We start from the raw sequence: 16,559 nt of genomic DNA on the forward strand, positions 1-16,559 counted from the left end.
TAGAGCTTCCAATATTCATAAACTTGACAAGTTATCTGTCAGAGTATGTATACTGAGAAGTCCCACTAGGCGTGCCAAATTGTCCACCCCGTTTTGCGTTTTACTCCTAAGATGGAAGGGCAAAGTTCCCCACTACCTTGAAAACTATTGACTGGTCAACAAGTCAGCTTTCTTTGATGTATGAGCGTGCCACTGCTAGCAATGAAAATTCTAGCAGACTTCTTCTAGAGTAGATAACTTGCGTCCCAAGTTACTAATTTCTAAATAAAAAACAAACGATTGTGAATTTGGGTGAGGAATATCTCCCAAGTAAGTTCTTTTCATGCCTCAGTCTGGTGAGGACTTTCATAATTTATCTCAGTATAAAAACGGTTGTTCTGGTCAGAATAGTTGATAGGAATTGAGCTGTTTTTAGGCAGAAATGCCATTTACACAACTATAAACATACATATCAACGCTAGAAAGATTGAAAGAGGATTGGAACTCCATTTCTGCCTGGATAGAAGGCTCGATCCGGCCGGATCGGATATGCCGGGCCGGACTGGATCACAACAACTTCAATTGCTAAACTTCAATCAGAATCGATACCAAAATTCACTCGCAGAGCTTTAATCTACTTCAAGCTTTGTGAGGCTTTTGAGTGGGCGAATCGCGACTTCTTCACTGAAAAGGCGTATGGCTATTCTTAAGGACTCAATGTGTTAAAGACTGCACTGTGAAATTTGTTGAGGTTTTCATATTTGAAAAAAAAAAAAACTCGAGCTCACTGCCTTGGTATTTGCTGAACCAAATTTGTAACGAGAGATCTCGTTTTAAATGACTTATTTTCTAAGTCTGGACTTTGGGGATTCTGATCTAAAGCTGGCTTCTCTTGGAGTTTGAGTGAGCTTTTTGGTTGATTTCTTGTGCTTTTTGGTTGATTTCTTGTTGTCTGTTTGATTGATGAATTGAGTGTGTTCTTTGTGCCATGTTTACTCCCTCTTATATTTACAAGAAATGCACAGGGGCAGGGTTTCTTTTTTTTTTTTTAAATAATGGGCAGCAAGTCTTCTCAAAGATCTATAAAGAGATACAAGAGAGGGAATGATTCTAATTTAATTCTGTCAGATAGGCTTTTATCAATCAATCTTTGAGATCACTTCCTTGTTTTTTTTAAAAGAAACCTAATTCCTTTTCCCAATTTAACTGCCCCTTGTGAGATTTCAACCGTGATGGTTAGTTTGATTTCTTCAGTTTGAACAAATCCCTGCTTTCCTGCTTATCTTCTTTCTGAAAAACATAGCTTGCATATCCCTTGAAAAGATAGTGCCTCTTTGGAGTGGAAATAATATCTTTGAATATATAAGAAGGATTTTGATTTTCGGATGGCAGAGTGTCAGAGATATCTCTTCCTAGTTTGCTAGCCACTGCTCTTTTCTTTTTAAATTCCCAATCAACTCTGTGATAGTTGAAATTGTTGACTTGTTTTATTTCTGGTGGTCATGTGGGTTCTTGAAAAATAGGCTTTAATCAAATCTGTGATATTTTTGGTCTGCGCTAGTGATGGGCTCCTCTCTTTTTTTTTAAAAAGACTTGGGTAGATTCCAGACTAGGGCTTTTAATGCTTTGGACTAAATGTGTATTTATGGCCTAATTTTAAAGAAGTGTTGGTGGCTACCAAAAACCGAGATGGGCTTTTACTTCCTCATACTGGGTGTGCAATTTAGGCCCAAACACAAGGCATTCTCCTCTTCAGTAAATTGCCCTACAAATGAATGACCTTAAAGATACTCTGAAATAGGATGGTTGTGTACTCCACAAATCACCTCCAACTTCCAATCATCCCCATCACCAATATTGACACATTTTAACAAGAATGGGCATCCACATTTCTTGGTACTAGTGTCTCTAGCACATTTTTTCATATCACTATTTGCATCCGACCTTATATCAGTTGTCTCACTAGACTTGCAAGACTTATAGTTACCGTTCCTCTCACAAGCAAGTATTACACGAGGTCTCCTCTTGCCCTCACTCCATAATCAGACCTTTTAATTACAATGACAATATTATTCATTTTTCCTTGTTCACGAGCCCATCTAAGTAATGCATTTCTACCATTGAATATCTACACATAAAACTCATATTATTTAAATATAAAATTTGAAACATTAATGCCACGTTAATGATACTAAAAAGGATTTCAGACAAATAATTACCGAATAAGTTGTGAATTGATCACTATAGTCCATTACACATTATGTTCCCACATTGTTGCCTTCAGTAGGGGTGTCACCTTGTTTTTGTTCCTTCAATGTGAGTAAGATCAAAATAGCTTAGATTAAATTTGTGGTCGGCAATAAGTTACTGAAAATAAATAATTTCAGTTGGATGCCACTGAAACGCAGGTAAAAGTTCAATAGTAAACCACTGAACTACGCTCCATCTTATGGTGGATCTCCACCGAATATTAAGTTGCTGACCGGTCAAACCCAACCGAAAACGGTGCAACGCTTTCGGTTGCATCCCACCGAATTTACCTGTCGCGTTCGGTACTAATGTGTCAACGCAACCAACAACCGTTATGAAATACTAAAATTGCAAAACGCCAAAAAATAAACTCGTACCTCATTCGAAGCCTCTCTAACTTCAACCTCACCCTTCATGAATAAATACAAGATATTTTTTCACTAGTATAAACGTATAAATCTAGGGTTTAGGGTTTAGGAACATAATAATTTGAAAAAAAGGTCAAACTAGGGTTGCAAGAACATATGTGGGGTGTAGTGAGCAATTTTAAATTTAATTTTAAATTTTTTTGTCCTTAACTGTAATTGTGTACAAGGGTAAAATAGGTTATTCATATTTAAAATTAGTATAGGGTGTAAAGAGCAAATAATGGGGTGCCAATAAAATCACCCTAAATTAAATCTCACATTGTACTACTGGTTCTTTCCTTCAAGTCTGTCTATATTTATGTTTAAAATGATCATGTATCATGCACATGATCGTTTTCTTAGGGGCAAATTAGACTTCTAGCATGGGGTGGTTTCTGATATGTCATCCCAACCCAATAACAAAGTGATACCTATGTTGTGTCCACGCCATAACAACTCCCCTACGCCGGAGTTAATGGCCTACATGCCTGCAATCTCCCTCCCCTCTCTCAAATTGAGTAGCATACATTAGAAAGAAAAAATGTGATATAAATGTGGAATAATACTAGTCTTACCACATTTTTTATACCACATGATGTGGCGGCTAATGTATACATACCACATCATGTAAAATACTAGTTTCTGTTTTTCTAATTTTATTTATTAAAATACACTTCATTCATTTAATTGATATGACATATGATATGGATATGACACATCATGTGATATAGAAATGTAGGATAATAATGTGGTAAGTGTAGCATTACTCATAAATGTGATATGTGGCAATATGAAGTATTTATAGAGGATAGTTTTGCAAGAATTTCAAAAGTGGGGCATTTTTGAATAAATTAGTCAAGCTAGCCAAGCCCAAATGAGTTGAAGACGAGTCCAGAACTGGATAGAGTTACAACCTTACTCATTCTTCGGCAAACTTTGTAAAAGGAACTTGTTGCACTTTCCAATTTCCGACCATTTATTAAAGTGATGAGATTGCTTTTTGTACCAATCTGATACCAATCTCCTCCGTCCTCAGCTCATTCTTCGCATGGCATTGCTACAATTCCTAGGCGATGTCATTCTCTCATTCATGAGCCTCCATTTACATTGCACAATGTACATTTACACGAACAGAAGATTTCAAATAAATTTCCCAACCCGTACAAAACGTTCTGCTTTGGCATGCGGCCACAGCGGAAAGGGAAAGAAAAGATGCCCATGTGCTTACTCGAAAGCAAAGTGGAGGTGCTTATAAGTTATAACACGTACAGGGGCAAAGAACAAAACAACTCATACGGAGAGCTGGCTTGGCCATTTGAAGAACATTTATGGCAATGATGTTGTGAACTAAATCCAAAGACTTACAAAATCATGTTGTACACTAATAAATCCAAAATTTACACACCATTACACAAGTATTGCAATCTTTGCTAGTTATAGAGATATGAGGCATAAACGCTTTATAAGAAGCTTGTCAAGAACTTTTAACAGGAACAGTGTAGAGCATAAGGTAGATGCAGATGTCTTTGCAAATGTTGCAAAATATGATTGGATTGTTCTGCCGCACAATTGGAGGTAGCCCCTCTTTCCTTAACATCTCCAAACTCTGGCGGGGTTCCAACTCGAGATTTGAGTCACCATTTTGCGTTTCGCAAGCATTTAGTGCTTTTGCCACCTAGCAAATTGCATGAGAAAGCGTTGTGCTTGTACTGCTCATTACCACAACTTACAACTCGACAAGTGCATCTGGCGGTTCTTCTTCGGGAATCTGGGGAGAAAGACAGGAAAAAGAAATGTATACCATGTTCATATCATGGTTTGGAATAAGCAGTCATTTACAGTTGTAAACATACCTAATTACAATTGAAATTGGGGAACCTGAGGATATTTTTGCACTCACTATTGCAATTATGGCATATCCTATTACCCGTATATTATTTTGTTTCGGCACAAATGGGGCCCAAAACAAAGGATTACACCAGGTTATTCCTGGGCCTAGCTAGCCCATAGCAATCCCCAGTCAATAGGCTTCCTAATAGGAGACTACCCACATACGTTCACCATCTTTTTTTTTTCCCTTTCTTTTTTATCTTAAGAAACCAAGAATTTCAATTATATTTCTCAACATGAAAATTACGAATTTTATCCAATCATCACAAGCCTCTGGAATTACATTATATACTTACCAATGTCGCATCATATGAGGAGAGGGGTAAGGAAGAAGACAGCTGATAAAAAAACTAAACATACTAAATGTGCAGATACTCTTAATATTTCAAATCATGTCTCTAATTTTTGTTTTTTTGTTTTTTTAAGTCATGCATCTAAAGTACAGGCAGAAGTAAGCTTCTTACCTCTCCAGGACTCCATATCTTTTTCAACCAAATACTCATCTCCCCGGAAATCTTATCCCTTTGCATGTTAGTTCTGTAGGATTGACAAAAAGGGTGAAGATGAATGTAACTAAGTACATATAACTGAAATGGAGACTAGTAATAGATGAAAGAAGGGACAGAGGAACAGACACCCAAAAAACAGAGGGGTGCAATTTGAAAGAAGAGAAACAAATATGTCCCATGATAAAAGAAAAACCTAAACAAGAGGCCTTATATTCTACTTTACAGGCCGGTTCAAGTGCGGACTCTGCATTCAAACATTTACTGGGATGCAACGGAGCCCCAACAATGTGATCCCTTTGGTGTAGTCCTGCAACTCAGGCAGGTTGGAAGGCCAATCCAACCCCAACAGATTCTTTATATTTCGAGCTCGTGCTTGAATTTCATCAAGTTGAGAATACATGAACTCAAACCGACCCATGACAAATTCAGATTAACTCGAGTTAGGCTCAAATTGCCCAACTTTTATTGAGTTGGCCAAAACCCGCAGGCTAAACCCCACACCAACTCATTTAGAAAGAAAAAAAAATCTTGCCCACAACATGTTTTACAAGAATTTTTGTTAGCATGTACAGCTGTAAATCTGTTTAAATACCTCTCCACCCGAGCAAAATAATATATGAATTTTTACAGCTGCCTCCTACCCCAAATTTTTTTATTTTTTATTTGTCTAATGTCTCATAATGATCACTCCTTCCATTGAGACTTAAAACAGATGGTTCAGATAATTGAACTAGAGTCATTGGGCCCACAATGTGCCCCTCAAATAAGGGATCCCTCCATGGAAGCTCACTCTTGATTTGGGTTCTTTTAAGTCACTATTTGGTTTTGTCCATGTTAGCTTGGACTGGCCTCTATACATGTTATTATAAGACCGCTTAAGATAGAATCGGGATGTTATTGTGCTTTGCCTCATCTTCTTCTCTTCTCTCCCTTCTCTTCATCCCTCGTCTCACCTATTTGTTTACACCACCCCCTATTCTCATTTTTCTCCTACATTAATTGATATCAGAGCCTACGATAGAGATCCTAAGACGGCTTATTATTTAAATATTTTTAGGCTAAAGTGTAGTTTCCACTTTGTCTAGGAACTTTATGTTTTGGTATGATTTGATTTGGTTTTCAATATTCTAGTGATTTTAGTTATGTCGTTATTTGATTTATTTGTTTAATTTTTAATTGGACTGACCATACAAATAGACGTATATATTCGGTTCAGCAAATTACTGTGATTTCACCTCTTCTTCTTTCCCCTTCTCTATCTCTCCCCTCCTTTTCACTAGGGTCTAGCGTAAAATGAAAAGTTTAAGCAGCACTCAAGAAAGAAAGAGAGTTGTTGAGTGCTACAACAGACAGTACTTGTGGGAAGGATATGATTTCCATGAAAAAATAAGACTTTATAAAAGATATATGATAGAACAGACTTTTTGGTTCCAACTTACAGGAACTGAACTTCTGTAGTTGACTGTCCAACTGCATTGGAAGCAGAGGTAGGCCCATCTGAAAGAATGGGTGACAGACCAGTTGTTGCACTAGGAATTTGTGATGACACTGCTAAAGTAGAAAATGGGTTGGTTTCATGTCTCATGACACCAGTATTGCCGAATCCTGTACTCGAGGGAAAAACATTTACATGTGCAGTGGCAGGAAATTGGCTGCCACGTGAACCTATCATCTTACAGTCAGAAGAAACGTAAAAGATTGCAAAGGTAAGCGTATTACTGAAATGAATGAAAAAGTTTCTTACCAGCACTTCCAGAAAGAAAATTGTTTGTCCCAAATCCACTCGAAGTCTGGGTGGAATTAGCAAAAGGATTCAGCTGTGCAAAACCATTATTTGATGGTGCAGACGGCCTGAGAAAGAATTGCAGTACACGTTTAAAGAACCCAATGGAAATCATGGAAACAGGATTTCAGGATATTAATAAGTATTCAACATGAATCTACCATAGGAGCGTAAATATTAAAAGTGAGACTTGCCTTGGTCCAAACCCCGTGTTGAGGGATGTGCCCAATTGGCTAAAACTTGAGAGTGACGGAGCGGCACTATTGTTAGCAGCCTGCAAGAATGCATTTTGACTAGCTGAAGGTAAAGGATTTTGGCTGGAATGATTAGGTTTCAGTAGAGCTCCCTGGGGATTGCAAAGTTTGTCAAACTCAATCAACTTGGTATTGAGTAAATTTCTCTCTCTTTCAACCTGTACAGAATTGTATTTGATTAGCAGCTCATAGAAGACAGCAAGAGTAGTTTTCTTCTTTTTTTTGAAAAGGACAGCAAGAGTTTTTTATTTTTATTTTTAAAGACAGCAAGAATAGTTAATAAGAATAAAATGGAGTACCAATATTACTATTCCTAATTACTTGGACAACAATTATTAGAATCATTTTCACATACAGCAGCAGTGTAGAAGTCAGGACTTGGCTTTTATTTATACCAAAAATGAGAATCCTACTAAACTTCCAAACTAAGGCACACCAAGTCTAGCACCTACTTGTACTATAACTACTTTCACCTAAAGGTTACATTTCAATTTGGGCTAATACCCTCTGCCGAGGCTGATCCTACACCTGGTATTGAATTACAAGAGTAAATTTAAAAACAATTTCTGTACAGTAAATGCAGGAATCAAACAACCACTATAAAGGAGCGGCAGTAACCATGTATGAATAGACAAGGATTTTTTTATTCTTGAGTCTTTCACCAGGCTTTCACCCTCAACCCTTTCACCAGGCTTTCATTTTTGAGCCACAACCCTTAAGGGAAAATTCAAAGGAATGAATTTTAAATGTCAACCAAGCTGTGATTTGCAGTTTAAAATGAAACCACAAAAGCAATAAAATAAAATAAAAGTTATGTCCTTCCTTATTTTGACAAAAGAATGCCAACATGGTGGCTCATATATTCCCTGCAAGGACTCAATGTTGTATGCGATGTTGACCATGAGAAGAGAAAGAAAAAGGAAGGCAGTTTACTTTATCTTCTAAGAAGTACAATTGTATAAGACTCTTGACCTATTATATAGTAGCTGTCAACTTTTTATTGTTCTCTTGGTGTCTCTTCCCTTATTCCAGTCTGAACAATGCCTTTGATTTATTGATAGGTTACAAAATTCAGGTATTCCTTCCAACTTGCACGAGGCGAAATTCAACGGCACACATAATAATCATAGAAAGTATTTGATCATGATATTAAATAACTAATTCTGTTATTTCTTTGATTTATTACACAAGCAGATGGTATGTCAGATTAACTTACTATCGACTGCATGTTCAACCCACGCTTGGCATCATCATATGCTGCTGCTCTCAGCTCTTCGTAACTAATATCACCAACGATGTCACAAGGCAAACTGCAAATAATTGGATTCTACACTTAGTGATTGCCCAATTAATCTTCATATATATATATATATGTATGTATATATATAGAAACTTTATAAATTCAAAAGAGAGAAACAAAGAAGAAAACAAAAGAAAGTTGATATGGAACCCACAAGAGAAAACAAAAGAAAGCTGCAGCCTCAAGACCAAAACAACAAAGGAAAGCAGGCCAAAAAAACAAACAAGAAGGCCAACCAGGAAAAGAGAAAAGAACAACACATCACTTCACAACCACTAACAAATCACGCATAATAGAAGAGACAGCCAAATCCTTAAAAACAGGAGTAACCGATGCCCATATCACCGCCCAAAACTTCACTCTATTAGACTGTAGTGGATCTGGTTGTAGTCTGAAGAATAACATTTAGAGAAATTATGCGTAGTAGATTTTCTTTTCTGATAAGAAATTATCCCCTGAAAATAAAACATTAAGAATATATGATTCTTCTCTTTTGCTCTTTTGGACTCAGACCCAGCTCATTCACCCAAGAAATTCAAACTTGAGTTATTGTGAATAATTTTCTTTAGGAAATCTGACCAATTAAAACAGAGAATAATTAATAATATCTGTAAAGCCACTGAATTGATATCTTTTAAGATCACAACATGCAAATTCCTCTTACAACTTTCTCACTGTTATCAAATCTAAAATAAGTCTTTTAGATTATTGGGGCTTTAAAAAATAATGCCAAACAAATGAATGGCCAGAGGAAGGTGGAATGAAAATGTGAAACGATTTTTTTTTTTAAGAAACATCAGTTTATTAAAGAAGAAAAGCTAATTACAAAGAGTGGATAAAAAAATAGTGGAAAGAATACCCTTTATAACTTAGTCCCAGTGACAGCAAATTTTCTTAACCAAGCAACACCATATAAGCTACCCAAGAATAATCTATTCCAAAGCCACATTTGCAAACTTGTGTTGTGTCCAACAAGATCTGTTTTGCTTTGCTTTGCAAATTTAAGGTAAGAAAGTCGTATTTAGTTAGTTCACACATTGACTTTAAAAGCAGCATACTTCCTGAAGCATCAATAACTACCATGGACAAATTGGTTTTATCACTTGTCATATCTGCCAAAACCATAGATTTCATTGCAAAAACATTCTGTATTTCATAAATTGGAGAGACAATGCCAGCAACTAAAGAGATTTGTGGGTCTTCAGCCATGTTTGACACAAAATGAAAGCTGCAGAGAAGGAGCTAATCATTGTTCTTTATTGTGAGAGATTAGAATGCAGCTGTGTGTTAGTTTTGTTTAGGCTTTGGTTTCTGTTTTCTTCACGTAATTAGTTTTCTTGTTGTACTGCTGGAGTGGACTTCTTTCACATTCTGTGTTAATCAATAATATTTTCTTTTTACTAAAGAATAATAATAAAATTTGTCCAGAATAACTCATTTTTTATTTTATATATCAGTAATATATTCAATATTTTATGTAGTTAATTTAGATACCAAGTCATCTAAATCAGTGAATAGAATCCACGTCTTTAATGGAGTTACAAAGAACATACTTTTTCCAGTGACCATAGCACGTAAGCTTCCAAAGTGGACTCTCATGCTCATTATCTTCAATAATTATACTTCTGCAAGAATCGGGATCTGTGCACCTTCAGATACATGAATTCACATGCAGTTAGATACATTACTTAGGTGTCACAAAGAAGATAAAAGTGGCAGTACAAGGGTAGTAGAGCTGAGAGACGCATAAATCTTCACTTGATAACTTACCTATGATTTGTTGCCTGAGGCTGCTTATCAGATTTCTGTGATGAAGGGGCAGCACTAGCAGTTTGGGAGGAGAAACGGGACCATTTGTTTTCAAAAGGCTGATCGAAAGCAGATCATCAACAGTAATAAGCATAATATGAAAAATCTTGAATAGCATCAAGTGATGCATGGAGAGCTTTCAGCTTGTTAACGTAAGAAAACTTCAAAGCCAACATCAGCAATAACCATAAGATAATAAAATTATTTAGCAGCATTAATTGATCCACAGAGAGCTCTCAGCTTGTTAACTTCAGAAAATTTTAAAGAACTCTTGTAAACTCATTCACAACAAGGAGCAAATGTTTCAGTTACAGCTTACAACTTACAAGAACAAAGATCGTTCATTTGAATGACAGCTACAGATCTAAGATGGGAAGAAACCTTAAACTGGCTCTGTTTGGAACCAAAATCAGCTGGCCCTTTTGACTGAGAGTTGTTTTGAACCCCAAAACCATAAGGATTTGACTTTCTCTGTTGGTCTGAGCCAGATAGTGACCCAAATCCAAAGATATTGGACTTTTGCTGTTGCTGAATCACATGGAGAAATTTACACCTATCTCCGAACTGACAGCTGAAAGAGGCAAGGTAAACTATTAAATATAACAAACATAGTATCATGCAAAAAGCACAAAATAAGCACATCTTATACTTTGGTCAAATACACAGCTAGAGCTTGAGTGAACAACTACGCGATGAAACAAAAGTAGAGGCAAAATTGGAGGATAAGTATACACAAAAGCACAGGCATGAAAGAACTTTGAATAGATGAGAATACGCATTAGAACAGCATGTGACATCTTTTAGCAGAGTCCCACATCGTCAGGATACCTTTAGAATGTGCACTATCTAAACAGATGGGTCACCTTACCTTGTAAGCCAGGTTTCATGGATGTAGTTCTACCAAAGGGAAAAACATATGGTATAATGAATTGGGTTCGCATCTCCAGACCAGAGTGGAGGGGGGGAGACAAGTGTCTCCGGTCCTGGTGCTAAGAAAGAGTGTTAACATAATCCTGCATTTGTCTTACCGCCTTCAGTTCGTATAGCACATAGATGCAAGGGCACCTTTCCTTGTAAGCCAGCTTTGATGGATAAGTTCTGCCCTGAGTTTGGCACAGGTGAATCGAGGCTGGGAGTGCCATTCCCATCCCCATCCCCGTTAAGTTCTTTTCCCCCGTCCCCACCTCCATACCGGTAATATTCAGAATGGGGATTTCCCATCCCTGCCTTGGTTGAGGAACATATTCCCCACCCCACCCCATTACAAAAATACCAATTAAAAAATTATTTTGAATGAGAAGAAACAAAGTTAGAACTGTTATACTAGGGCAAAAGACAATACACAAGTTTTGTTTTAGATTTAAATTTTATATGTATTATTTAATTCAATGTACGATATAATATGTGGAATATAAAATTTGTCGGAGTCATGAAACACAACTAGAAGCCACTTAACAATATGAAAAACAAATGTAATATATATGAATATATTCTAAATGGAGCGAGTTTGGGTTGGGGATTAGAATCTCATTCCCGCCACGCCCCATAGACCCTACCCGAAAATTTCCACAAACTCATCCCCATACCTGATTTCTCACACCTGACCCATTTAGGTCGAAGCCCCACGAAGACCCTAACCCATGGGGAAAGTTTCCATCCCTACCAACTTCAACATCACAACATCAAAGTCAACAAATTCTTATTTCAATAATTGATAGAAGATATCAACCTGTCACAGAAAGTTAAACATGGCATAGCCTGGTGAATATGAACGAAGCAATACCTAAGGGGAAGCATGAGGTCCTCATAAAATGGAAAACTAGTAGAAAATGAGTAAGAAAAAGCAAAGAAACAAAAAAGGAGCTAGCGATTGGAGAGCGGGCATGGATAACGCACTAGCTACTCATTTACTCTTTTGCCTCCCGAATCAGGTTCAAGATTCATCAACCTAGTATACTCTGTCGGTTCATGAGTGACAGGATCAACGCCCCTTCCAATCAACTCTTTCGACTTCTAGTTCGAACTTTCCAAAAGCCAATCAAGTCAATATAACTCTTCTGTATTATGTGCTCCAACCAGTCAAGGACTTAATGGAATTGAACCTATTGGTGTGTTGCAGCCTTCGGTCATGTTCACCAAATCGGGCAGCTATCATGACTCATACACCTATGTTATGATATTCTATTTTTCCAACCTGGGACATGACCAAATCACACTTTTGTGCCCAACGTCTTGGTAGGCCCACTCTAACTACATAGGCTTCGAGGCAGTTTTTGCTTGCCTACCACCTAAAATTTCCATTATTTAAAGATTTGAAACTATGATACAACGTTCAGTATCCATCCTAGAGGTTGCCCATTGTGTATGGACTCTAACCCAGTTGCGTGGTGAAAACTAATCTTATACCACATGTCACCACTCATGGTTAGATAAGATTAGTCCCAAAAACCAGCTTGTAAGGGAGGCAAACCAAAGAGCTTATAAACTATCCATCTTAAGATATTCAATGTGGGACATTTGGGACATACAGCCATCTTATCATTCATAATGTTAGATTTATACATGTACCAAGTCATAAAGTAGGCCTACGATTGCAAAGCATGTAGAAACTGATTGCTAAAAATAAGAGATTAAAGAGTAGACCATGAACACGGTGAAAACAAGGAATAAGTCTGATAGAGAGCGAGAGAAATGACCTGCCACGCTGAAAGTATTTGCAGGGTTCTCTCTTTACAGGCATCCCTGCAACTGCAACAGTCCCCAAGTGCCAATCTCCTCAGGAACCAACTCCAATTGACTCAAGGACGCTTCGCCCAGAACCAAAACCGCAATTCATAAACCCCTAATCAAGTTGATTGGTACGCCTGCGTGCCTTCAAGTTCCAACCCCGGAAAAAAAAAACCGACTATTTAATCGCCTTTATCTATCTCTATTCTCTATATAGAAGAATAAAATAGAGAAAACTAAACGGAACCCCGCAAAACTCAATTCTTTAGTATTGGGCCTTTGGCATTCAATTGGGCCTTTGTAGGCCGATTGAATTTAATGAGCCGCTAAACCCAAACACAAATTGATTGATAGCTAGGGTTTCGTTTTGTTTCACATACAGTACACATAACAGCGGAAATGCCATAATGAGGGGGTTTGACAAAGGAGGAGAGCGAGAGTTAATGGAAAAAATAAGTGAAGCCCCCCAATCCCAGTCGCTGGTAGTTGAGAATTTGCAAGAGAAGGAAGAGATGGAAGAAGAAGAAACACAAGGAGATGGAGGAAAGAAGATTCGGATACATGTTGGGGGTTTGGGAGGGAGCGTGACGGAGGAGGATCTGCATCGGATGTTTGGTGCAGGAGGAAACGTGGAGGGAGTAGACATTGTCAGAACTAAAGGTCGAAGCTTTGCCTACGTCGACTTCCTGCCTTCCTCCGACAAGTCCCTCACCAAGCTTTTTACCACGGTATCTTTCTCTCTCTACTAATATTTCTATATTTCTATATTTCTATTTCGTTTGTCATTCATTTGTAATTATATTCGTTGTAACATCCCTAAATATATACAGTACAATGGGTGCTCGTGGAAGGGAGGGAAGCTGAGGCTCCACAAGGCTAATGAACATTATCTTGTTCGTTTGAAACGAGAATGGGCTGAAGAAGCTGCTCAGCTTCCGCCGGCAGATATTAAGCCCAGCAAATCTCTTCTTCCTTCGCAAGAATCACGGACCAAGCAGCTTCGGATTTTCTTTCCTGCACTAAGAACAGTAAGGCTTCCTTCCGCCCGGACGTCCTTTGTATTTTATCTATCCTTTAAACATATATGTCCTCCTCTGCATAGGTAAAAGCTTTGCCCTTTACTGGAACTGGCAAACACAAATACAGCTTCCAGCGTGTTCAAGTTCCTTCTCTCCCCGTCCATTTCTGCGATTGTGAAGAGCATTCTGTCCCTTCTCACCTTGCTCCTCCTGCTCATCAAAACCAATTATGTCCTGGGATTAATGAGCAAGAGCTTAATATCATGAATAAAGTAATGGACAAGCTCTTCCAACATGAAAAAAACGTTTCTGTTTCTGATACTCATCAAAGCAGGACTTGTGCACTGCCTAATCAACCCCACCATGAACTGCCTGTTGCTACTGCAGCAGAGGAAGATAACCTCATAATTAATATTGTGTCAAGCAACCAGGATGAGGATAAATTATCAGAGCTTCAGGTATATGGCTTATTTAGCCTCAAGTTCATTCCTTTGTGTATGCTTTCTTTTTGCTCAATGTCTACAGATTTCTAGCCTCACGTCTTTCTTTTTTTCTTTTTTCTGTATTTGATAACTAGGAATTGAGATCCAGTGGAACACAAACTTCAAAAGCAGAGGAACCATCTGAAAATGCGTTTAAAGCGCAGAAAGCTAGTATTAATGGACCTCCTAAGAAAAAGAGGAAATCCCTTCTCGGTGATTACAACAATCAAAATGAATTTGAGGATGCTATTCCTGGCAGCAAGAAGAATTTGCCAACCCATTCAAAAGAGTCAGGAAAGTTCATGGGAGCTCAACCGGATCAACAAGAATTAGGTGCTCAACATGTTTCGTGGTCTCAGAAATCTTCTTGGAAACAACTTGTTGGTCATAGAGGCAGCAGTACGTTCAGTGTCTCACATGTACTGACAGGCATTGCTTCTTCTACTGACCAAGTGCAACCAAAATCTGTTAGTTCAGAAGTGCCCCATCTTGTTAGCAAAAATCAGGACTTGGAAAGCAATGGAAACTTGGAAGACCAGCTCTATGAGGCGGAACTGGTGGACGGGTCTGGCAGTTCAGAAGTGGCCCATTTTGATAGCAAAAACCAGGGCTTGGAAGGCCAGCTCTGTGAGATGGAACTGGTGGACGGGTGTGAACCTCAACCTACCATGTCAATTGCAGTTTCAAATAAGTCAGGAAGAGGTGCTTCATGGCGCCAGCAATCCTCATGGACACAATTGGTTAGTGATAATGGTGCCAGTTCATTCAGCATAAAACAAATTGTGCCAGGTATCTCTTTTGAGGAGCAATTCGTCCCAAAGCCAAAAAGTGCAGATGATGTAAGCTCCACTGACAGAAAGCATAAGGAGATAGTGCAACAGGATAAAGATAATGATAATTTTACTAGTGGATCTTCTTTAGGAATTGGAAAGGGGCGTGGTGTTTTAATAAGTAGTCCAGAAACTGTTGTAGACAATGACGGTGCATGTGCTCCAGATGTTGAGAAAAACTGTGATTTAACACCAAAGCAAGTATCTGCAGGAAATGTTGAGATAGATGAAACTTGCTCATTTATGAGGAGTGCTTCTTCTTTGAAAGAATGGACGAAAATCAAGGCTGCTCTTAGTGGGTCGCTGAAAAGAAAGAATATTGAGAATTAGATGATGTTCTTGAAGTAATATCAGCCTTGCAACAGTGCCCATGAATTGCGTTTCTTTTGGGGAGTAGTTCCTACTGAATTTTCCATTGCTCGTAGTGGTCATGATTTTTCTTTCGTCATTGCAAATCATGGCATGGCATCAAGTCCTGTTCTTAGATGTTATTTGTGAAGTCCACCACATTTGATTTGTAGTGTAGGCGGGGCTTTTTCCCAATTGGCTGAGTCCTTACTTATGTACTCTGTTTGGCCCAACTTTGCAAGAGTTCCTGGTGTGGTGAGGCAGCAACATCAAATTCGGAGCATGTATACACTTTGGTCTTGAATTTAAGCATTTCTACTGTTCCAAATCAGCTTGCATACCTATTACGCAAGGTTGGAAAAGAACTTTCACTTTCACTTTCACTTGCTTGCATACCTATTACCCTACAACAACATCCAACCACAGAGCATAAGATTAATATCTCCGTACTTGCTTTTGCCGTGGAGCAGACCCGCAGAGCATGTGGCATGTATCAGAGTTTCAAGCTTATTTTGCATCTGTCATGTTTGATGTTGTGAAGTCTTTCATCTGGAGCTGATTGGTTTCTGTAGGGAATTATGCAATTCTGCCAGGACTTGCATTGCCCAGACATGTTTCCAGAAACTTTTCATTGTATTGGTGCACTATTCCGCCACCTTGATGGCCGCCATCCCCTCCTGTCCAGAATTGCTACCCGTAACTGATCCTCTTAGAAATGGATATTGGGAAACTCCAGTGCAATACAGTTCAAATTGGCGGTTTCAAAACTCTTGAGCGTCTTTGAAACTATGAAAGTTGCAAGTAACTTGTAACCTTTGACAAAGCTCTATTTGATGGGAACTTCTCCATTGCGAAGTCAGAAAGTGCGGAGTGGTTACGGATTTCTGATTTTAACTGTGGGATGATTTCAATGCTTTAGATTGGATATCTTTTTTTTTTCCTCTTCTTTCTTCCTCTGCCCAAGTTCAATCT

General features: G+C 38.2%; 2 protein-coding genes across 4 annotated transcripts; one reads left to right on the forward strand and one right to left on the reverse strand.

Annotated features, from left to right (window-relative positions):
• Window positions 1–3,914: 3,914 nt before the first annotated feature.
• LOC103324296 (Zinc finger C-x8-C-x5-C-x3-H type family protein) lies at window positions 3,915–13,070 on the reverse strand. 3 transcript variants are annotated; one of them, XM_008226338.3, is made up of 10 exons: window positions 12,878–13,070; window positions 10,563–10,752; window positions 10,143–10,240; window positions 9,926–10,021; window positions 8,289–8,382; window positions 7,013–7,230; window positions 6,780–6,886; window positions 6,475–6,640; window positions 4,991–5,063; window positions 3,915–4,404 (listed from the first exon to the last, which is right to left on the reverse strand). In XM_008226338.3, the coding sequence occupies exons 1-10, from the start codon at window positions 12,919–12,921 to the stop codon at window positions 4,363–4,365; spliced, it is 1,128 nt and encodes a 375-aa protein (XP_008224560.1). In that variant the 5' UTR covers window positions 12,922–13,070; the 3' UTR covers window positions 3,915–4,362. The 3 variants fall into 3 exon arrangements, with proteins under 3 accessions (XP_008224560.1, XP_016647895.2, XP_008224558.1); XM_008226336.3 differs by having other exon boundaries at window positions 4,222–4,404; window positions 6,475–6,700; XM_016792409.2 differs by lacking the exon at window positions 4,991–5,063 and having other exon boundaries at window positions 4,209–4,404; window positions 6,475–6,700.
• A 190-nt stretch (window positions 13,071–13,260) lies between these two features.
• On the forward strand, window positions 13,261–16,528 carry ROS3 (RNA-binding (RRM/RBD/RNP motifs) family protein). Its single transcript, XM_008226339.2, has 4 exons — window positions 13,261–13,636; window positions 13,739–13,936; window positions 14,011–14,385; window positions 14,505–16,528. Exons 1-4 carry the CDS (start codon window positions 13,316–13,318, stop codon window positions 15,567–15,569), a joined length of 1,959 nt encoding a protein of 652 aa, XP_008224561.2. The 5' UTR covers window positions 13,261–13,315; the 3' UTR covers window positions 15,570–16,528.
• The last annotated feature ends 31 nt before the right edge of the window (window positions 16,529–16,559 follow it).

This window comes from Prunus mume, linkage group LG2 (assembly GCF_029339155.1).
Source record: "Prunus mume cultivar Tortuosa linkage group LG2, ASM2933915v1, whole genome shotgun sequence".
In the NCBI taxonomy this organism is placed as follows: domain Eukaryota; kingdom Viridiplantae; phylum Streptophyta; class Magnoliopsida; order Rosales; family Rosaceae; genus Prunus; species Prunus mume.

Excerpts from the sequence above, each read along its gene's own strand:
- LOC103324296 (XM_008226336.3), bottom strand. The coding sequence starts at position 12,921 with ATGCCTGTAAAGAGAGAACCCTGCAAATACTTTCAGCGTGGCAG. Across the intron at positions 10,022-10,142 it reads CCTCAGGCAACAAATCATAG|GTGCACAGATCCCGATTCTT; the intron begins GTAAGTTATCAA and ends ATGTATCTGAAG. Across the intron at positions 7,231-8,288 it reads GGTTGAACATGCAGTCGATA|GTTGAAAGAGAGAGAAATTT; the intron begins GTAAGTTAATCT and ends AATTCTGTACAG.
- ROS3 (XM_008226339.2), top strand. The coding sequence starts at position 13,316 with ATGAGGGGGTTTGACAAAGGAGGAGAGCGAGAGTTAATGGAAAAAATA. Across the intron at positions 13,637-13,738 it reads TCACCAAGCTTTTTACCACG|TACAATGGGTGCTCGTGGAA; the intron begins GTATCTTTCTCT and ends AAATATATACAG. Across the intron at positions 13,937-14,010 it reads TCTTTCCTGCACTAAGAACA|GTAAAAGCTTTGCCCTTTAC; the intron begins GTAAGGCTTCCT and ends TCCTCTGCATAG.